The sequence below is a fragment of the Dendropsophus ebraccatus genome, chromosome 1, assembly GCF_027789765.1.
Source record: "Dendropsophus ebraccatus isolate aDenEbr1 chromosome 1, aDenEbr1.pat, whole genome shotgun sequence".
NCBI lineage: Eukaryota > Metazoa > Chordata > Amphibia > Anura > Hylidae > Dendropsophus > Dendropsophus ebraccatus.
Window position 1 is genome coordinate 8645788 of NC_091454.1, and position 24312 is coordinate 8670099.

The following is a 24312-nucleotide window of genomic DNA, read 5'->3' on the forward strand; positions in this document are numbered from 1 at the left end:
CATCTCATTCCTGGTCCCATCATGACTCCTCATCTCATTCCTAGTCTCATCATGGCTCCTCATCTCATTCCTGGTCCCATCATGACTCCCCATCTCATTCCTGGTCCCATCATGGCTCCTCATCTTATTCCTGGTCCCATCATGGCTCCTCATCTTATTCCTGGTCCCATCATGGCTCCTCATCTAATTCCTGGTCCCATCATGACTCCCCATCTCATTCCTGGTCCCATTATGGCTCCTCATCTTATTCCTGGTCCCCATCTCATTCCTGGTATCCATCATGGCTCCCATCTCATTCCTGGTTCTATCATGGCTCCTCATCTTATTCCTGGTCCCATCATGGCTCCTCATCTCATTCCTGGTCCCATCATGGCTCCTCATCTCATTCCTGGTATCCATCATGGCTCCTCATCTAATTCCTGGTCCCATCATGGCTCCTCATCTTATTCCTGGTCCCCATCTCATTCCTGGTATCCATCATGGCTCCCATCTCATTCCTGGTTCTATCATGGCTCCTCATCTTATTCCTGGTCCCATCATGGCTCCTCATCTCATTCCTGGTCCCATCATGGCTCCTCATCTCATTCCTGGTATCCATCATGGCTCCCCATCTTATTCCTGGTCCCATCATGGCTCCTCATCTTATTCCTGGTCCCATCATGGCTCCCCATCTCATTCCTGGTCCCATCATGACTCCCCATCTCATTCCTGGTCCCATCATGACTCCTCATCTCATTCCTGGTATCCATCATGGCTCCCCATCTTATTCCTGGTCCCATCATGGCTCCTCATCTCATTCCTGGTCCCATCATGGCTCCTCATCTTATTCCTGGTCCCATCATGGCTCCTCATCTCATTCCTGGTCCCATCATGGCTCCTCATCTTATTCCTGGTCCCATCATCGCTCCTCATCTTATTCCTGGTCCCATCATGGCTCCCCATCTCATTCCTGGTCCCATCATGGCTCCTCATCTCATTCCTGGTCCCATCATGGCTCCTCATCTTATTCCTGGTCCCATCATGACTCCCCATCTCATTCCTGGTCCCCATCTCATTCCTGGTTCTATCATGGCTCCTCATCTCTTTCCTGGTCCCCAGCATGGCTTCCCATCTCATTCCTGGTCCCATCATGGCTCCCCATCTCATTCCTGGTCCCATCATGGCTCCCCATCTCATTCCTGGTATCCATCATGGCTCCTCATCTCTTTCCTGGTCCCCAGCATGGCTTCCCATCTCATTCCTGGTCCCATCATGGCTCCCCATCTCATTCCTGGTCCCATCATGGCTCCCCATCTCATTCCTGGTATCCATCATGGCTCCTCATCTCTTTCCTGGTCCCCAGCATGGCTTCCCATCTCCTTACTGGTCGCCATAATGCCTCCCCATGTCATTCCTACTCCCCATCATGGCTCCTCATCTTAACCCTAGTCTACAACATGGCTCCCTATCTCCTTCCTGGTCCCATCATGGCTCCCCATCTAATCCAGGGCCCCTATCTCATTCCTGCTCCACTGACTTCAATGAAAGAAGCTCAGCCAAGGTGTAAGGGGTGTTTATAGCAGCATGCTTGCTGACTGTTTCCAATCAAAACAGCAGGATTGTGGGTTAATCAATGTATTGAAACAATTGATACCACTAATCCTCCATCTTTCCTAGCTAGTCTGAGCATAGAAAAATCAGGATAGTCAGAATTGAAGGTTACAGGTCCTAAGCACTAGTGTTTGAGTAACATACATGAGGGAAACTTTTATTGGTGATTTATATGTAGAAGATTGAAGGTGCCTTAAAAAAAAAAAAATAAGGGTGTCTTTCACCAGAGAGAGAACGGTGTAATACCTAACTTCACCTGCGGAGGTGCTGCAGAGAAAATGAGCACTTGCTGACAGTTTAGCACAGTTCATTGACCTATTATCAGCTGATGGTCACGGGACCATAAAGATGCTGATGGTCACGGGACCATAAAGATGCTGATGGTCACGGGACCATAAAGATGGACTACCCCTTTAACTATTAACAGGAATTATCCATGTGGAAGAACACAACTCGATCTATATCTATCTATATACTGAAGGTATAGGAATAATTCTGCACTTACTGTAACTTTGCCGTCACCGACATCCCGATAATCTGGGTTGATCTGAAACAAAAGGGAAAAATTTAGTTCCTTGTAATTTATCGTCAATGTAAAAGCTCAGCAGGGGGCGGGGTCAGCCGTCGGGAAGGCTCCCGGTGTTATAACGCCTCCATTCTCCACACTCCGCTCGCTCTGTAATCAGGTGACACGTGGCCCCGGCACTGCAGCGCCCAGCAGGGGGCAGAAGGCCGGCCGCAAAAAGCGCAAGACAAAGAAAAAGTTTCTGTCTAATGACTGAACTCAATAGATGTAAATGACGGCGGCGGCGGCTCTGTTGGCGAATAACAATGTCACAAAGTGCACAAAGGGGATTCTGGGGACGTTCAGGAGAAACTTTATAGTGAAAGGACGAGACGCGGAGATCCTGTGTACAGGGCTGATCAGAGGAAACAGTATGTTGTTATTATTGTTCTTTATATATCCGTATGTCTGTACCGCTCTGTGGTGATTAGTGGCCACGCTGCCTATTACCAAGTGTTCTCACAAACATCTAAGTCCTTGTATGTAACTTTCTATACACATTACATCACTGATCCTGTATTATCCTCCAGAGCTGCACTCACTATTCTGCTGGTGGGGTCACTGTGTACATACATTACTGATCCTGAGTTACATCCTCTATTATACTCCAGAGCTGCACTCACTATTCTGCTGGTGGGGTCACTGTGTACATACATTACATTACTGATCCTGAGTTACATCCTGTATTATACTCCAGAGCTGCACTCACTATTCTGCTGGTGAGGTCACTGTGTACATACATTACATTACTGATCCTGAGTTACATCCTGTATTATACTCCAGAGCTGCACTCACTATTCTGCTGGTGGGGTCCCTGTGTACATACATTACATTACTGATCCTGAGTTACATCCTGTATTATACTCCAGAGCTGCACTCACTATTCTGCTGGTGGGGTCACTGTGTACATACATTATATTACTGATCCTGAGTTACATCCTGTATTATACTCCAGAGCTGCACTCACTATTCTGCTGGTGGGGTCACTGTGTACATACATTACATTACTGATCCTGAGTTACATCCTGTATTATACTCCAGAGCTGCACTCACTATTCTGCTGGTGGGGTCATTGTGTACATACATTACATTACTTATACTGAGTTACATCCTGTATTATACTCCAGAGCTGTAATCCCTATTCTGCAGAATTCAAAGCTAAAACCTGCCAGGCTTCCTGCTTGTTCAGTGTCTGCACAGAGCTTATTCTGGTGATTCAGGTGAGTGTTCTCTACCTCCCTGTATGTGAAAAATAAGAACAGCCAGATGCAATAAATCTGTTATCCAACCCATGAATAACATGTTAGTGAGTCCGGACCGATCCGGGAGCTGCTGGGATATCGCATCCAACACGGGGTCATAAAAAGTCAGGGGGGTCCGGTGTCAGATGGCGTCCGCATCTTGTTCAGGTCCCTATAAATAATCCGCCGGATAACAAGCACGAGATTTACTGATGGGTTTTCGGCCTGGATGATGCTCATGATGTGGGACTACGCTGACATCTAGTGGTCAGTTATATTATAGGTATATTATAGGACCGCAGCAGGTGCCTGAGCATGCTGGGAGTTGTAGTGAATAAAAACTGAAGGGGAGCATCCTGTACACACCTGAACCTTCTCACAGCTGAGGGTTTGTTACAATTGTATCCAGCCTGGACAATCCCCTGTGAGCTGAACAGACTCAATTCCAGATCACTGTAGCCCAACCTGTTGCAAGACTAAACTATAACTCCTATCATGTTCTTATCCCATTCAGATCCAGTCTCTTTCCTTCCCAGTTTTTGTTCATTCATGTTGGTCACTTCTTACCCTGTAGAACAGGTTGGCAGTAAATTCCCAGCACCTGCAGTACCGCTCTTTCACCATTAGATGGCGACAAAAGGCTTAGAAATGGTCGTTTTTGAACTTCTATAATAAAGTTTTTGGTTGCTGCGACCTTAGGTGGGGTAGGGGTCACCCTGTAAGGAGATCAGGTGATTCCACATGTTGTAGGAGAGAAACATGAATAGGGAAATGAATGGGGCCCTCATATGGTCCAATTATTTGAGCGCCCCCCATGGTGTAACTGACCTGCCAGTGCCAATAGCACAGATAGCTATGGTGTCTCCATAACAGTAACTGTTACAGAACCCCTATAACAGGATCAGGTCAAAGTGCCCCCATGGTGCCAGTCTACACTGACAATGTGCCCCCAAAATGGTGCCAGTCTACACTGACAAAGTGCCCCCATAACAGGGGCAGGGCCAAGTGCCCCCATAATGATGCCAGTCTACACTGACAAAGTGCCCCCATAATGGTGCCAGTCAATATGGACAAGGTGCCCCCCATAATGGTACCAGTCTACACTGACAATGTGCCCCCATAAAGGTGCCAGTCTACACTGACCATGTGCCCCCATAACAGGAGCAGGCCCAAGTGCCCCATAATGGTGCCAGTGTACACTGATAGAGTGCCCCCATAATGGTACCAGTGTACACTGATAGAGTGCCCCCATAATGGTGCCAGTCTACAATGACTAAGTGCCCCCATAACAAGATCAGGTTAAAGCACCCCCAGAACGGTGCCAGCCTACTAGGACAAAATACCCCTATAACAATGCTGGTACAAAACAACCTCAAAACAGTAAGGTTTTTACAATGACAGATTGCATGTTAATAAGGCTGGGTTCACACTGCGTTTTTGCAATCCGTTTCTTTCATCCGTTTTTCATTCCTTTTTTGCAAAAAACGGCTGAAAAAAAATGGATTGTAAAAACGCAGTGTGAACCTAGCCTAAGTCTCCACAACACAGTCAGGTCAGTTTGACCCCTTACAGTGCCGGCCTACACTGACAAGGTGCACCCAGGTCACAGGTCCCCCATAACTACGCCAGTATACACTAACAGTTCAAGAGTCGCTATACCTACAAAGGGTTACTGTCCCTTTAAACACGGACCCTCAGTCTCGCCCCCTGCAGATCTGCAGCCAAGTTCCCTCAATGTAAGCGTAGCCTGGTAGCCGGCCCGCCTGGCCTTGCTCCAGCATAGTCACAGCTCGGCCAACAAGCCGGGGGACGCTCTGCCGACTCTGTGACATTGAAAAACTTTCCACGCAAAGAGACGGGGACGGTGGAGAGGAACAAACAGATCCTTGTGTGTCCCGGTTATCTGCCCGAAGCGACCAATGTGAGGACCGCGACTACACATCAGCCGGCACCGTAATAACAGGTTATACACCCCCCCCACACACACAGGACGGGGTGTACACCAGCAGAGCTAGGTCAGGTGTCTGGGGGAGGGGGAGGACACAGGGGGCTCTAGTCCCCTCTATCTGATATGGACGTCACCCAACTCCTCACAATGTCTACAGTACAGACCGAGAGGGTGTCATGCCTCACCTCTGCCGCCAGGTAATTCCCAGTGGCCAAGTGCTTGAATCTAAACAAGCTGTTCCACTGTCCGGCCCCTCCCCGGCAGGGGTCATGGTGGACGACCTATAGAATAAGGGAGACAGAGAGTCAGTAACACTGCGGAAAGAGCATTTACATATACTCCAGAGCTGCACTCACTATTCTGCTGGTGGAGTCCCTGTGTACATACATCACATTACTGATCCTGTATTATACTCCAGAGCTGCACTCACTATTCTGCTGGTGGGGTCACTGTGTACATACATTACATTACTGATCCTGAGTTACATCCTGTATTATACTCCAGAGCTGCACTCACTATTCTGCTGGTGAGGTCACTGTGTACATACATTACATTACTGATCCTGAGTTACATCCTGTATTATACCCCAGAGCTGCACTCACTATTCTGCTGGTGGGGTCACTGTGTACATACATTACTGATCCTGAGTTACATCCTGTATTATACTCCAGAGCTGCACTCACTATTCTGCTGGTGGAGTCCCTGTGTACATACATCACATTACTGATCCTGTATTATCCTCCAGAGCTGCACTCACTATTCTGCTGGTGAGGTCACTGTGTACATACATTACATTACTGATCCTGAGTTACATCCTGTATTATACTCCAGAGCTGCACTCACTATTCTGCTGGTGGGGTCACTGTGTACATACATTACATTACTGATCCTGAGTTACATCCTGTATTATGCTCCAGAGCTGCACTCACTATTCTGCTGGTGAGGTCAGTGATATAAATATAGGACCATTACCTCTATTTCCCACAAGGCTTTGGAGCTGGTTGCAGAGGTGGCGGACTGGCGCAGCGTGGTCCTCAGGAAGATGTGCTGCTTCTTCTCATACTCATCACACGTCAGAAACTTCTCCTGTTCTGCATGGAACAATCTGACCACATCGCCCTGTGGGGAGAGCCGACCGAGGACCTTAGCGGTGGACGCACAGGCTTGTATTATGTTATCAGATATTACCCCCACTATTACCCTAGAGCCCCACTATTACCCTAGACCCCCGCTATTACCCTAGACCCCCACTATTACCCTAGACCCCCGCTATTACCCTAGACCCCCACTATTACCCTAGACCCCCACTATTACCCTAGACCCCCACTATTACCCTAGACCCCCCGGGGACCTGAATAACCCTCTTATAGCTGAAACCATCAGATTTTACCCCCCACATAGGGTGCTATGCTGATACTCACCCCCTTCAGAACGTCGTCCCTGTAGTCACTGTACTTCATAAACAGCGCCACCTTCCAGCTGGTGTTACAGTTCACAGCGTTCACCTGAAACACACAGAAGTAATGGGGGCAGATAGTCATCCCATGTTATAGGGGCAGATAGTCATCCCATGTTATAGGGGCAGATAGTCATCCCATGTTATAGGGGCAGATAGTCATCCCATGTTATAGAGGCAGATAGTCATCCCATGTTATAGAGGCAGATAGTTATCCCATGTTATAGGGGCAGATAGTCATCCCATGTTATAGGGGCAGATAGTCATCCCATGTTATAGAGGCAGATAGTCATCCCATGTTATAGAGGCAGATAGTTATCCCATGTTATAGAGGCAGATAGTTATCCCATGTTATAGAGGCAGATAGTCATCCCATGTTATAGAGGCAGATAGTCATCCCATGTTATAGAGGCAGATAGTCATCCCATGTTATAGAGGCAGATAGTTATCCCATGTTATAGAGGCAGACAGTCATCCCATGTTATAGAGGCAGATAGTTATCCCATGTTATAGAGGCAGATAGTTATCCCATGTTATAGGGGCAGATAGTCATCCCATGTTATAGAGGCCGTACGCTCCCCATGTCAGGACTGTCAGAACCCAGTTACCTCTTTGCAGCCGGGATTATCCAGCAGTTCTATATTACTGGCATGAAGCGGCTGTCCGGCGTTCACTGGCATCAGGACCACCTTATCTCCCACCACAACCTGCGAATCAGATAGCAAAATTGGTAACAGAGATGACCGGACAAACCCTCAGTATTACAACATGGACGAGCCCCCAACTGGTTACACTGGTGGCCGGAGAAATCACTGATGTTACATCCCGGATGAGCACCCAACTGGTTATAATGGTGGCCATAGAAAACATTGATGTTATATCCCGGACGAGCCCCCAACTGGTTACACTAATGGCCGGAGAAATCATCAATATTACATCCTGGACGAGCCCCCAACTGGTTACACTGGTGGCCGGAGAAATCATTGATGTTACATCCCGGATGAGCCCCCAATATCATACACTGATGGCCGTAAAACATATTGATGTTACATCCCGGACGAGCCCCCAGCTGGTTATAATGGTGGCCAAAGAAAACATTGATGTTACATCCCGGACGAGCCCCCAGCTGGTTACACTCATGGCCGGAGAAATCATTGATGTTACTTCCTGGACAAGACCTCAACTGGTTACAGTGATGGCCGGAGAATTCATCAGTGTTACATCCAAGATGAACTCAAAATATGTTAACAATAATAGCCAGATGAGCCTCCATCTGGTTACAATGATGGCTATAAAAAACATTGATGTTACTTCCCGGACAAAGCCCCAATATGTTGCAACGATGACCAGACCAAATCATTGATGTTACACCCCCGACGAGCCCCCAACTGGTTACAATGGTGGTCAGAGAAATCACTGAGGTTACATCCCGGATGAGCCCCCAACTGGTTACACTGATGGCCGAAGAATTTATTAATGTCAGATCCCAGACAAACCCAAAATATGTTAACAACAAATAGCCAGATGAGCCTCCATCTGGGTACAATGATGGCTATAAAAAACATTGAGGTTACATCACTGACATGCCCCCATCTGGTTATAATGGTGGCCAAAGAAAACATTGATGTTACATCCCTGACATGCCCCCATCTGGTTACAATGGTGGTCGGAGAAATCACTGAGGTTACATCCCTGACATGCCTCCATCTGGTTACAATGGTGGTCGGAGAAATCATTGAGGTTACATCCCGGACGAGCCCCCAATTGTTAACAATAATAGACGGACAAATCATCGATATAGCATCCCGGACGAGCCCCCAACTGCCCATAAACCCACATTGTCTCCTTCACTCCGCAGCTTCCAGAAGGGCTGAATGTAGAACCAGGATCCCTCGTTCCCGGCCGCATCCAGGGAGACGCGCATGGCGTTCTTCTCCAGCAGGGCCGGCAGTCTCTTGTTGACGGTGAGGTATTTGTTACTTTTGATGTGGAGTAACTGTGAAAAAAAGTTATTACATAGCATTACCACATAAAAAACGGACAGACAGAATTTCTGATAAATGAGGCCACCAAGGCCGGGTAATATTTCTATAAAATGGGCATAAATGAGGTGCGGGCAGGGCAGCAATATGTGATGTCATGATGGTGATGTCATACACTGCACTGGATCTTACCTGAATGACATTGCTGTATTTGACAATTTCTCCCAGGAGTTTTCTGTTCTCGGACTCATTTTGCTTCTGCTCCAATTCGGCAGCATGCTGTGAGAGTACAACCATAGAGAGTCACTACTAAGGATAGCGTATATGAATAGGTGACAACATCTGAGGACAGTCCACATCTAATCTACAGGACATCAGGGGACATGGCTCTTATGTTACCGGAGTACCCCTTTTACCAGACACAGCGCCATACATCTCGTAGTGGTTGCACCTGGTATTACACCTCACATCTGCTCACTCCTATTCAAGCGAATGGAACCAAATTATACTATCAGTTTAAGGATTCATATTACAGTCCCTGTAATATATCACACAGAACTGGGACAATGTCAGCACAATTACACAGCCATGAGCAAGGCGGCAGCTTGGAAAATGTCACAACTCCCACAGGGTAAGGCCATGAACTACTGACCCGGCAGGCACAATGAGCCTGTATTGTATCACCTCCGGAGCAGAGATCATAATCTGATGTGCACCGTCCTTGTGTGCCAACAGGAGGAAACACATGGCCCTGGCACCGACACAAGAGGCAGAACGTGTCGCCAAGTCATGAGTCACAGGTCAGTAACATGTACGACCGAAATAACAATATACAGCAGTGGGCTCCAGCCTCTGGCTGTTGGGGTATGCGGTTATACAGTTACAGCTGCACAGTCCTCTCTATCCCCTCCCTGCACTCATCTCTATGATTATAGATAGAACTGTGTGGTCATACAGTTACAGCTGCACAGTCCTCTCTATCCCCTCCCTGCACTCATCTCTATGATTATAGATAGAACTGTGTGGTCATACAGTTACAGCAGCACCGTCCTCTCTTTTCCCCCCCTGCACTCATCTCTATAATCATAGAGAGAACTGTGTGGCCATACAGTTAAAGCTGCACAGTCCTCTCTATCCCCTCCCTGCACTCATCTCTATAATCATAGATAGAACGGTGTGGTCATACAGTTACAGCTGCACAGTCCTCTCTATCCCCTTCCTGCACTTCTCTCAATGATCATAGATAGAACTGTGTGGTCATACATTTACAGCTGCACAGTCCTCTCTACCCCCTCCCTGCACTCATCTCTATGATCAGAGAGAACTGTGTGGTCATACAGTTACAGCTGCACAGTCCTCTCTACCCCCTCTCTGCACTCATCTCTATGATGAGAGAGAACTGTGTGGTCATACAGTTACAGCTGCACAGTCCTCTCTATCCCCTCCCTGCATTCATCTCTATGACCAAGGCGCTGTTTAAGCCTCTTTTCCTGGACGTGACACGTCCCTGTATAGTATTATTTATATGGCATGTCTCTGTATTATGTGAGTTAGCGGGCACGTTGCCAGATCCCTACCTTCTCCGCTCACTTGTTACACAGGCTTTGAGGGAACGCTGCCAGCGAAGAAGCTGAATGTTATGAGCGGGCCGTGCCCAGCGGTCGTAAAGAGAAGCTGTCTGGGGCAAGCCCAAGCTGAACTTTTGCACCAGGACCCATGAGATTCCAGTTACGCCCCCTACTGGTGGGTTACGGCTCTATGCTTAGGTAGTGAGGGTCATGTGGGCTTCCTACTGTGTGTCCACCCTCAGCACCAGGTACATCAGTTCACAATGTGTCCGAAAGAATTAAGCAAAATAGTTCTCCTCCAGTCTTTATCTGCAAACAGCCGGAGACCCTCTTAATGGCGGCCATATTGGCTCCCGTCCAGATTGTAGATGGCTGTATAGAATATTGGCTTATATGGAAGGATATGCTTTCCAGTGATCAGAGCTGCACTCCTCTCTCTCTCCCCCGGAGACAGGGTGGTGCACGCAGAGATCTCTGATAAAACCCAGCGTTGTCGCACCACCCTGCTCTCCTCTCCAACAACTCAGGGCGCGGCCTCCATCGTGCAGATTAGAAACCCTGAGAGAAGCCAGGAAGCAGACGGAGGGAGCCCGACCATCCTTACACACCACCACTGTGGACCTGGCGTGTGCACAAACGGGAAAAGATGGCGGCTCATGGTGCGGGTGTCACAAGTCTGGTTGTCTTCTATTTTCAGCTGCCGGCCCTTTAAAGGGGTAAAGCACTCAAACATAACATTTGATATGTTGCTGCCCATGGTGAGACTAACAATTCCTTCCATACTTGTTATTATCTATTCAGTCTCCTTCCCCCAGTTCTGAGCTGCTGCTTTCTACTGAAGGCACAAAAATCTGTGTTTGAGCTTTTCTCTCTGTCTCCCCCTCTCTTCTCAGACAGCTGGCAGGCTTTATCTGCAACACAGTAGCAGAAAAAGTAGTCTTTGTAATGCTGGTAGGGTTATTCTAAGACAGCTGATGTAAAAAAAAAAGTCACTGGCAGGCTTTATCTGCAACACTAGCAGAAGAAGTATTGTATGTAATCCCGGGAGGGTTATTTTGAGGTCAGTTTGCTGATGAACTCACTTTGATTAATCCACCCAACATTACAATGCAAAGTTGCAGATACAGCCTGACAGGAACTTGTTTACATGAGCTGTCTTAGAAGGGAGGGGGAAGGAGGGGAGACAGAGAGAAAAGCTCACACAGATTTTTTTTGTTTTCAGCAGAAGAAGCAGCACAGAACCAGGGGGAGGAGACTGGATAGATAATAACAAGGAATTGTTAGTCTCACCATGGGCAGCAACATATCAAAAGTTATGTTTGAGTGGAATACCCCTTTAAATCTGCAGACGCATTGATTTGTAATACTAGTGATCTCCACGAGTCGATGTGTGGTCTCTGTACAGACTTACCTCTAACTCCTCCTCCAACTCCTTAAGGTAATACATAAGGCCAGTTAAAATTAAAGGTAATCTCCATCTTAAATTGTGGTGTAAGTCTATAGGACTGACCTGAGTCACACAGAGAGCAGGGAGGCAAGCGCTCAGCCACGTGCTTCTCCCCACTCATTCTAGTGATTGGTAAGAGTCTGAAGATTCAGGTCCTGACCAATCGACTCTACATGTTACTATGAATTTAAAGTGACAGGTACACTTTAAGGCTGTCATTCTTTATGTTTGACAGTCTGGTTGCTATGGACAAACTGCCTAACAACCAAATTTGTTCAAATGCAGCTTGTGTATAGAAACTGGTCTGTCTCAGATCCCCCAGCAGAATTGTAGTGTAAGTATTAACTAAAACAGCAAAGGCTTCCTGTGAGCTGAGTTATGTCTGACAGTCTGGTTGCTATGGACAAACTGCCTAACAACCTAATACTAAATCAAATCTAAATGGAGTCTGTCCATAGAAACGGATCTAAGGTTGCTATATCGTGTGTAATACAAGTATTCATTAAAACAGATAAGACAGGACAGGGGAAAGGCTCTATTTCAACTAAGTTATGTCTGACAGTCTGGTTGCTATGGATAAACTCCCTAACAACCACATTCTGTTCAATGCAGTTATCCATAGAAACCAGCTTGTCTCTGAAATTTTTTCCAATTGTTCATGAAACATTACAAGCGCAGACTTGGCGCTTACCTGTAACTTCTTGAGAAGCGCGGCTTCTGTGTTGTTCCCTTGTTTCGCCTGTTTTGCTTTCCAAAATTGCTTCTGCGCGGAGTATCTGTTCATAGGACAGACCTTAAAGAGGCAATCTGAAAAAAAGATATGAGACGGCATTAACACCAAGTATAAGGATGTTATGTAGATGTATGGTGATCCTGTGCTGGGTGACTGCTGTGCGAACTGCGCACTATAGGCGGAGATTCCCCCAACCAACTGCATCATGTACCAGGATCGGGAAAGATGAGACTTATGGCCTGTTATTTAGGGCTTGTTACTGTCTCACCTGGATACCAGACCATGTTCTTGTTTGATTCCAAAGTATACCATAGAAAAATTGTGGATTTTTGTAATTTTTTTTTTTAATTCATCAATTTTTTTTTTTTTTTAAAACATACATAATTTTTATAAAAAATCAAAGTGATGTCATACCATCCTAAGTCATTGACTAATGAAAGTCAGGGCGAGCTTTGTTCTCCGTAAGGCAGGATCTCTGTTATTTGTTGTACTTGCCGGGTGTACCCTTGTATCTAATCTCAGTTTCCAGCTGCTGCTTTCCCAGATCACATCAAAGGGATCCGGAGGCTCTGTTACCCATTACCATCATTACCACAGAGGTGAAACACAGGCGGCCATACTTAAAGGCGCACAACATCCACTGACACACAAGTCACAGACCTGACCTCAAATATAAATGTAGTGTAATACTTCATTTCTCCTGCGGGGGTGCTGCAGGGAAAACACTTGCTATCTATAGATAAGATTTGATTGTTAGGAGTCCTAACATCAGGACATTCTGATCCATTTAGAGACCCTCAACCAAGATCCTCATCTAATTAGCTACAGTAGAGTAGAGAAAGAGCAACTACAAAGAGTGTTTCTTACTTTCAATGAGAATTATGTAATACTCAGCTCCTCCTGTGGGAGTGCTGCAGGGAAATCAATCGCTGGGGGTCCTAACAGCAGGACCCGCTGTAATCCATTTACCACCCAAGCGCTGGAATAAACTCATGATTTACAAAGTCTCTTTTGGAGGACCAAAAACATCAATGAAAAACTAGTGATTTCAATGAGAGCTGTGTAATACCTCATTTCTCCAGTGGGTGTGCTGCAGAGAAATTTAACACTTACTATCCATCCTTGCTACTTGATCACTGGGGGTCCAAACAGTAGGATAACCTGAAGGGATCCAGGTCCTCCTTGTAAGAGCCAAAGTAGAAGGGTGACTTTAAAGAGTGTCTCCCACTCTGGATGACCCAGCACATTCAGGAAAAGCTAGTGAATTCAGTGGGAATGGTGTAATACTCCATTTGTCCTGTGGGGTTGCTACAGGGAGATTAAGTACTTGCTAATACTTGATCAGTGGGGATCCCAATAGCAGGACACCAAGAGACCCCCCCAATCTAGGTTATCATTTAATAACCAAGTGGAGTGAGCGGCTACAAAGAGTGTCTCTCACTTTGGAGGACCCAGCATGTCCACGATTTCAATGAGAAACGTGTTATTCTTCATTTTTCCTGTGGGGGTGCTGCAGGTAAAGTAAAGAATCCCTTCATGTCATAAATCTATTCCTTGTTACGCGTGGCACATTATAGAGCAGGACAGGCTGAGCAGGCTGATATAACAACTGCTCATTATGGGCTTAGGAGCCCAGTGGGCGGTCCTATATTGTGATTAACAGCTGACACATCACTGACAGGACCGCCCACTGGACTCTTAAGCCCAGAAAGGGGGGGTGCAGGTCAGGCATAATGGGAGTAAACTGGGTGACAACCTGTGTAGATATCCTGGTGGTCACCCAGCTTTCCCAGGAGTGGATGAGTCTAAGGCAGCAGGAGGGGGTGACTCTATCCCTGTGTATATACTCCAGCCCTCCCGCCTGCGTACATTAACTCCTATAACCTTGCAGACGTGAGATGCCCTTGTGCTGTAATTTGCTGTGATTATCCAGAAACCAAAACAAACACCCCAGCGGCTGCGGTGGCGGCTCACGTGTCTGTGTGTGCGGCCGCTCAGCGATCCTCAGACTTTCTTCCTGCTGTAAAGACAATAATCGGTTTGTTTTACTGCAGCACAAAACACGGGAGGAACAGTCGCTGGTTGTCACTGCCGGTGCCACATATTATTTTATATGTTTTTAGGCTTTTACACAACTATGGTGAGTCCTCACTTAGAAGAGTCTCTACACAATAAGCTAATCACATAGAGTCTAGCTAGGACTACCTGTGATCGAGTGAAAGCCTGGCAGTAAGTGTTTAATTTCTCTGCAGCGCCACCACAGGCGATATGAAGTATTACATGTTCCTTCAAACCAATATAATTCAGAGAGGTGCCTGTCCTTTATAATAAGGAGGGCTATTCTTATGTGTCCTACTGCTGGAACCACCAGCGATCGGCGATCATCTGTGAGGAATCCCGGCAGTAAGTGTTTTATCTCCCTGCAGCGCCACCACAGGTGAAATAAAGTACTAAATATTTCTGATTGAAATCAATGTGAGCAGGGACATGCTGGGTCCTCCTAAACAAGAGACGCTCTTTGCAGTCGCTCTCTGAAAAGACAAACTGATGTGTCCTCCTGCTGGGTCCACCACCATCATCTATCATAGATGTGTCCTCCTGCAGGGACCACCAGTCATCATCTATCATAGATGTGTCCTCCCGATAGGACCACCGACCATCATCCATCATCTATTATAGATGTGTCCTCCTGCTGGGACCACCATCATCTATTATACATGTGTCCTCCTGCTGGGACCACCATCATCTATCATAGATGTGTCCTCCTGCAGGGACCACCAGTCATCATCTATCATAGATGTGTCCTCCTGATAGGACCACCGACCATCATCTATTATAGATGTGTCCTCCTGCTGGGACCACCATCATCTATCATAGATGTGTCCTCTTGCTGGGACCACCATCATCTATCATAGATGTGTCCTCCTGCAGGGACCACCAGTCATCATCTATCATAGATGTGTCCTCCTGATAGGACCACCGACCATCATCTATTATAAATGTGTCCTCCTGCTGGGACCACCATCATCTATTATAGATGTGTCCTCCTGCTGGGACCACCATCATCTATCATAGATGTGTCCTCTTGCTGGGACCACTACCATCATCTATCGAAGATATGTCCTCCTGCTGGGCCCACCAGTCATCATCTATTATAGATGTGTCCTCCTGCTGTTACTTCCAGTCATCAACCATCATAGATGTGTCCTCATGCTGGGTCCAGCACCATCATCTATTATAGATGTGTCCCCTTGTTGGGTCCTCCAGTGATCAGCTGACATCTGAGGGATGATCTGATAGTAGGAGTTTAATTTCCCAGCAGCGCCTCCACAGAGGGAATGAAGCATTACACACGGCCTACTCACATTAATGGATTGTCTATTAAGTTCAGGACAGGGCAGGTCCTCCAGAGCAAGAGACACTCTTTGCAACCAATTCTAAACTTGTGTCCTTCTGCTGGGATCGCCAGTTATCATCAATTATAGATGTGTCCTCCTGATAGGACCAACGACCATCATCTATCAGATGTGTCCTCCTGTTGGGCCCACCAGTCATAATCTATTATAGATGTGTCCTCCTGCTGGGACCACCATTCATCAACCATCATAGATGTTTCCTCCTGCTGGGTCCACCATTCATCAACCATCATAGATGTGTCCTCCTGCTGGTTCCACCATTCATCAACTATCATAGACATCTCCTCCTGCTGGGTACACCACCATCATCTATCAAAGATGTGTCCTCCCGCTGGGACCGCCAATCATCATCTATCATAGATGTGTCCTCCTGATGGGACCACCACCATCATCTATCATAGATATGTCCTCCAGCTGGGACCGCCAGTCATCATCTATCATAGATGTGTCCTAGATGTGTCCTCCTGCTGGGACCATTAGTCATCATCTATCAAAGATGTGTCCTCCTGATGGGACCACCACCATCATCTATCATAGATGTGTCCTCCTGCTGGGACCAGCAATCATCATCTATCATAGGTGTGTCCTCCTGATGTTACAGCCAGCAATCATCTATCATAGATGTGTCCCCCTGTTGGATCCTCCAGTGATCAGCTGACACCTGAGGGATGATCTGATAGTACGAGTTTAATTTCCCAGCAGCGCCTCCACAGAGAAAATGAAGCATTACACACGGCCCACTGACATTAATGGATTGTCTATTAAGTTCAGGACAGGGCAGGTCCTCCAGAGCAAGAGACACTCTTTGTAACCAATTCTCAGCTTTTTTTTTTTATGTAGACAACCCCTTTAATAAATCAGAAGGTTGTCCTCTTTATCCAAAAGAGAAACAAGATTTGTCTGGAGGACCAAGAACTGTAATACTTTTTCTTGCCTGTGGGGGCGCTGCAGGGAAACTGAACACTTGTTAGTAGTGATTACAGCTGATCTCGGAGATTCTCAGTAACATGATATATTGTGACCAGCATGTTTTTTTAAAGGGTTCATTTGTGGACAATTCCTTTAAGTAGAATCATGTCTGAAACATATTTCCCCTCACGAGATCTATGCATGTTATTTCCTGTGGAATTTTTCATCTGCTGGTGAGAACCATATAGAACAATAGATAAGGCGATAATGACTAGTGATGGCCTTTAACCGCGCGGTCATTCACAGTCTAGACGCGACCCCTCTGTACATACATTATCGTTATTGTCTATGGTCGGTGTGAGAAGCGGCTCTATAACCAGACGCTTCATGGTCTCAAGTGACCAGAAACACGTTGGTTTCCTCAGGAAGAAAGTCAGGATACAATAAAGTTATATCACGGGGAGCAGGAAAGACGTTTCCTCCTTTAAGAGGCAAAGAAACGAAATTTAAAGGGAAAAAGGCAAAATTTATTAAAAACTTTGTGGCAGGTCAGTCCCCTTCCATATGTCCTATTGGGGTCAGGGGCAGAGGAAGCATCTACAGCATCACCCTGTCTGTCTATTGTTACACACCTTGAAGTTGTGAATTATGAGAGAACAATAGGCCTTAAAGGGGTTCTCCAGTTAAAAAATTTAGTTAAAAGAGGGGGATCCTTATCAATCTGTGAGAGTGGGGAGCAGTTATAAAGGGAGCACCATACAGACCGTGGGCTCTCCATGCAATACCTAACTTCTCCTCTGGAGGTGCTATAGGGAAACTGAACACTATGGGGGGGATTTATCAAACATGGTGTAAAGTGAGTCTGTGAGGAAAGAAAGGTGGAATCTGATTGGTTGCTAGGGGCAACGGAGCCAGTTTCACTTTACACCATGGTTGATAAAGCTCTCTCTAAGTGTTCAATTTCTCTACAGCACCGCCACAGGTGAGATGAAGTATTACAAGTCCCACTGAAATCAATGTAATACAGGGACACAGCGGGTCCTCCAAGGCAATAGACGCTCTTAGCAGCTGCTCTCCGATAGGTGAGGACCTGGTAGGGGACTACATGGGAACCAACCGATACACAGGTGAGGTCCTGGGCGATAAGAGCTTACAATCTAATGGTCCGGTGACAAGCGTAAAGCAAACAGGACTGTGTACCTTCCTCTGTAAGTGAAAACCAACATCCAGTAACTGGTTTATAATTCTATTGTAAGCTCTTAATACTAAGCAAACGCCAGGACTGAATGGAGCCGCCGCCGCCGTATCGTCAAAGAGATCGCTATTGTGCCCCTGTAAATATAAGACTCTATGAGCGGTCACATGACCCAGCTCTGGAGCGCCACCATATACCCTTATAGCCCTCCTATTAGTTACCATGGCAATCAGTGACTCCGGCTCGGCTACAGTGTCTACCGGGATCCCATTTATGGATCATTGACAAAGAGCAGCTACTTTAGTCTGACTAGCCCAAAAATGGGTCAAACAAAAAAATATGTATATTTCTTAAAGGGGAAGCAGCCATGTATGCCCCGGTGATGGATTCCTGAGCGCCTCCGCCGTGTTTTCGTTCCGCTCTATAACCCTGAGTGACGGGACAGAATCCATTTACTTAACTTGTCAAACTATTTATTCACGTAAATTCACCTTAAAAGTACAAAGCAAACAAGTCACACAATGAAATCCCACAGACTGTGAGCCGGCATCCCAAGCAGAATCCCACACGATGAGAGAGTACACAGAGGATTATACAGCCCAGGGCCGCGTGTCACCGGGGAGCGCTCCACCTGCGGGGAGAATAGTCCACATGCTGCCTGTAAGGTTACCCGGCAACACGCCAAACATATGGAGAGTGTCACATACATGACAGATCCCCAGTATTATACTCCAGAGCTGCACTCACTATTCTGCTGGTGGTGTCACTGTGTACATACATTACATTACTGATCCTGTATTATACTCCAGAGCTGCACTCACTATTCTGCTGGTGGGGTCACTGTGTACATACATTACTGATCCTGTATTATACTCCAGAGCTGCACTCACTATTCTGCTGGTGGTGTCACTGTGTACATACATTACATTACTGATCCTGTACTGATCCTGAGTTACATCCTGTATTATCCTCCAGAGTTGCGCTCACTATTCTGCTGGTGGGGTCACTGCGTACATACATTAGTTTACATTACCAGAATAGTGAGTGCAGCTCTGGAGCATAATCCCAAATGTAACTCAGGATCAGTATAGGATCAGTTATGTATGTACACAGTGACCCCACCAGCAGAATAGTGATTGCTGCTCTAGAGTATAATACAGGATGTAACTCAGGATCAGTAATGTATGTACACAGTGACCCCACCAGCAGAATAGTGATTGCAGCTCTGGAGTATAATACAGGATGTAACTCAGGATCAGTAATGTAATGTATTTACCCAGTGACTCCACCAGCAGAATAGTGAGTGCAGCTCTGGGGTATAATACAGGATGTAACTCAGGATCAGTAATGTATGTACACAGTGACCCCACCAGCAGAATAGGGAGTGCAGCTCTGGGGTATAATACAGGATGTAACTCAGGATCAGTAATGTAATGTATGTACACAGTGACCCCACCAGCAGAATAGTGATTGCTGCTCTAGAGTATAATACAGGATGTAACTCAGGATCAGTAATGTAATGTATGTACACAGTGACCCCACCAGCAGAATAGTGAGTGCAGCTCTGGAGTATAATACAGGATCAGTAATGTAATGTATGTACACAGTGACCCCACCAGCAGAATAGTGAGTGCAGTTCTGGGGTATAATACAGGATGTAACTCAGGATCAGTAATGTAATGTATGTACACAGTGACCTCACCAGCAGAATAGTGAGTGCAGCTCTGGGGTATAATACAGGATGTAACTCAGGATCAGTAATGTAATGTATGTACACAGTGACCCCACCAGCAGAATAGTGAGTGCAGCTCTGGAGTATAATACAGGATCAGTAATGTAATGTATGTACACAGTGACCCCACCAGCAGAATAGTGAGTGCAGTTCTGGGGTATAATACAGGATGTAACTCAGGATCAGTAATGTAATGTATGTACACAGTGACCTCACCAGCAGAATAGTGAGTGCAGCTCTGGGGTATAATACAGGATGTAACTCAGGATCAGTAATGTAATGTATGTACACAGTGACCCCACCAGCAGAATAGTGAGTGCAGCTCTGGAGTATAATACAGGATGTAACTCAGGATAAGTAATGTAATGTATGTACACAGTGACCTCACCAGCAGAATAGTGAGTGCAGCTCTGAAGTGATGTAATGTGTGTACACAGTGGAGCTGTCGCTGTCTCCATGTTTGGGGCGCTGCCGTTGTTGTTGGTTGCTAGTCGGGCCGGTGGTGTAATGTGCACATGGGCAGGAATGGGCTTGTCACCAATAATTCACAATTCAGGAGAAGGGAAGGAATAATTCTAAGATAAGGAACTATGACAGATCTGGAGAAACAGCGCCGTGTCAGGGCCTGAAACACACAGGCTACTAACATTACAGCAGCCTGTCAGCCAAGATGGCCGCTCACACCGCTCTGACATGACGTCTTCCTCATTTTTTTATGTTTGTGCCCCCTCTCCAGATGAGACAAAATGGCAATCGACTAGAGACTCATAGAGGAACCGCTCGTACCTCATACCTCTGGCAATCCTGTTACACCTCAGTCACCCGTGTCTCATTGAGTAACACAGAGGCCAGCACTGAACAAACATGGAAACCGACTACTCACAAACATTCTGATCTCCATGACAACCAAACAATGGACAAATACCGTGTAACGTTACCAGCAATCCTGCTAAAGAATGCCGTGTTATTATAGAGTTCCGGAAACTCCTGCCAATCCGGTGGATATTATGCACAGATCTATAGTCTCATCTATAGGGGGCGGTATTATAGTAGTTATATTCCTATATATAGGAGCAGTATTATAGTAGTTATATTCCTGTATATAGGAGCAGTATTATAGTAGTTATATTCTTGTACAGTATATAGGGGCAGTATTATAGTAGTTCTATTCTTGTATATAGGAGCAGTATTATAGTAGTTATATTCTGTATATAGGAGCAGTATTATAGTAGTTATATTCTGTATATAGGAGCAGTATTATAGTAGTTATATTCTGTATATAGGAGCAGTATTATAGTAGTTATATTCCTGTATATAGGGAGCAGTATTATAGTAGTTATATTCCTGTATATAGGAGCAGTATTATAGTAGTTATATTCTTGTATATAGGGGCAGTATTATAGTAGTTCTATTCTTGTATATAGGAGCAGTATTATAGTAGTTATATTCTGTATATAGGAGCAGTATTATAGTAGTTATATTCTGTATATAGGAGCAGTATTATAGTAGTTATATTCTGTATATAGGGAGCAGTATTATAGTAGTTATATTCCTGTATATAGGAGCAGTATTATAGTAATTATATTTTGTACATAGAAGGATTTATTGTAGAGGATTATTATTCGGACACAGGCGCTATTCTTACCTCTGAACTTTTTGGGCGGATTGGCCAGGTCTCCGGCTTCTGGGTGAACCACACATCTATCATCCACCAATCTGGAGAAAGACAAATACAATATGATATGTAAGGTGCTGCGGGCGGTCAAATATTTACATAGCAAAGAATGATGAGAAGCTCAGATAAGACGTCCTGACTACTATAAGGCCTCAATGACGGTATACAGTGCGGGATGCTGTCTATGATATTGTATCACACTCCTGTATAGGCTACTGATATGCCTGATAGCTCATCCAGTGTCTCAGTCAGAGATATACCCCGTCTCTATGTAATTACAGAGCCGTCATCTATTACTGTAAGGACTGTAAGCGCAGCAATTAGATTTACTCTCATTATTACCCATAATGACTGATCAATGCGATCCGGCCACCAACAGGAATTACAGGACCAGGATCTCCTCCTCAACATCTTTAACACTTAAATCCCAAGCAGATACCTTACACTAATATATAAGAGTACCTGCATACATAGCAAGTGCCTCACACATATACAATGGGGGGTAATGTATCTGACACTGTATGATGAGGGGTAATGTGTCTGGCACTGTATGATGGGGGTATATGTGTCTGGCACTGTATGATGGGGGTATATGTGTCTGGCACTGTATGATGGGGGGTAATGTGTCTGGCACTGTATGATGGGGGGTAATGTGTCTGGCACTGTATGATGGGGGGTATATGTGTCTGGCACTGTATGAAGGGGGTATATGTGTCTGGCACTGTATGATGGGGGGTATTGTGTCTGGCACTGTATGATGGGGGGTAATGTGTCTGGCACTGTATGATGGGGGTAATGTGTTTGGCACTGTATGATGGGGGGTAATGTTTCTGGCACTGTATGATGGGGGTAATGTGTCTGGCACTGTATGATGGGGGGTAATGTGTCTGGCACTGTATGGTGGGGGGTAATGTGTCTGGCACTGTATGGTGGGGGGTAATGTGTCTGGTACTGTATGATGGGGGTAATGTGTCTGGCACTGTATGGTGGAGGGTAATGTGTCTGGCACTGTATGATGGGGGGTATATGTGTCTGGCACTGTATGATGGGGGGTATATGTGTCTGGCACTGTATGATGGGGGGTATATGTGTCTGGCACTGTATGATGGGGGTAATGTGTCTGGCACTGTATGATGGGGGTAATGTGGCTGGTACTGTATGATGGGGGTAATGTGGCTGGCACTGTATGATGGGGGTAATGTGGCTGGCACTGTATGATGGGGTAATGTGGCTGGCACTGTATGATGGGGGGGTATATGTGTCTGGCACTGTATGATGGGGGGTACTGTGCCTGGTACTGTATGATGGGGGTACTGTGCCTCGTACTGTATGATGGGGGTAATGTGCCTGGTACTGTATGATGGGGGTAATGTGGCTGGCACTGTATGACTGAAAAAAAAAAACTTTGCCATTTTTGTCACTTTTACGCCTGTTATAAAGCTAAAGATAAAATAAAAAGTTCCATACAGTAAAATACCATAAAAAAAGCGCAAAATAGTCTCGCAAGAGCCCAGATAAACACTGGCGCCCCGAGGTGGAGAAGCCGTGAACTGCGGCCTCCGTTTGCAGCGTATGGGGTGAATGGGGTGATGCAGATCACACAGGAAACAAGGAGGAAATGGCAGTTACACCGAGAGATATCGAAACTGCACGAAAGTGTACAGAACAGTGTCAGCTCCTCTACATCACCTCCCCCGCATCAGAAGAGGGCGCAAATGTCAGTGAGGTAGGAGGTACGGGCCCCTCAGTGACATAAGTGAGGTGTGAGGTACGGGCCCCTCTGTGAGGTGTAAAGTACGGGCCCCTCTGTGAGGTAGGAGGTACGGGCCCCTCAGTGAGGTGTGAGGTACGGGCCCCTCAGTAAGGTAGGAGGTACGGGCCCCTCAGTGAGGTAGGAGGTACGGGCCCCTCAGTGAGGTAGGAGGTACGGGCCCCTCAGTGAGGTAGGAGGTACGGGCCCCTCAGTGAGGTAGGAGGTAGCAACCTAGCAGATTTTCAGGCCTGAAAAGTGTTGCTATGGGAGACATGTGTAAGCCCCATAGTTAGTCATGCGCATAATACCTCACAGACACGCCCCCTTTTTTAAGGGAACCGCTTACATAAGCCACGCCCATTTAAAGGCTGTGTATGACTGGGCGGTATAATGAGGGCTCCCATTCACAGCAAAAGAGACATTTTCCTCCTGTAATACCATAGAGAGGGCAGATATAATAGAATAGCGTTAAGCGTGAACAAGCGTGACAACAATTTACACAGATAACAACTGGAATGATGGCGATTCGCGCTGTTCACGCTCAGCCTTAACCACAGGGGGGAAGAACCTTCCTCCTGAGAGCCAGAAACCCTCATCACAGTGACTCTCCAATGTCTCTGACACTCACGACGTGTCCCTTTAAGAACTTCACTACATGAAGTAACAATACATGGCGGCTTATGACCTCCTACATAAGGCGGTTGTTTTGACTGTATAGACCCGAAAGAACACATATGATTAACCCTTTATATGGTGAAAATTGGCCTAGTTACCCACGGCAACCAACTGGATTGGTTGCCATGGGTAACTACTTTATTTACTCTTTGCAGCATCTGCCTCAAAGTGTTCAACTATCTTAAGTCTTTATTAGGATACAAAACTTTTCGGGGATGATCTTCGATAACCAAAAATGTAGTTAGGCACCACGTATACAGGTAGTGTGGGTCATTCCCAGGCCAGACTGCGACGGTGATGTTGCCTCATTCGACTTCCTTTTTGGCCCAGATTATTATAGACACAATAATACATCTGTTTCCTGTTACACCAAATAGGACGGAGAAGAGACTGAGACCCCCACATTGCCCTATAAGGTGTAATACCA

At 46.2% G+C, this 24312-nt stretch overlaps 1 protein-coding gene across 2 annotated transcripts in view; it reads right to left on the bottom strand.

Moving 5' to 3' along the window:
* Positions 1–24312, bottom strand: part of ITPR2 (inositol 1,4,5-trisphosphate receptor type 2) — a 185930-nt gene that overhangs the window by 141368 nt on the left and 20250 nt on the right. For both annotated transcript variants that reach the window (XM_069965955.1, XM_069965946.1), the window contains exons 2-10: positions 21428–21498; positions 12489–12604; positions 8975–9061; positions 8638–8796; positions 7409–7507; positions 6766–6849; positions 6317–6463; positions 5530–5625; positions 2096–2137 (exon numbers count right to left, since the gene is read on the bottom strand). In XM_069965955.1, the coding sequence (XP_069822056.1) occupies positions 2096–2137; positions 5530–5625; positions 6317–6463; positions 6766–6849; positions 7409–7507; positions 8638–8796; positions 8975–9061; positions 12489–12604; positions 21428–21498 (901 nt within the window). The remainder of the gene's footprint in view (positions 1–2095; positions 2138–5529; positions 5626–6316; positions 6464–6765; positions 6850–7408; positions 7508–8637; positions 8797–8974; positions 9062–12488; positions 12605–21427; positions 21499–24312) is intronic.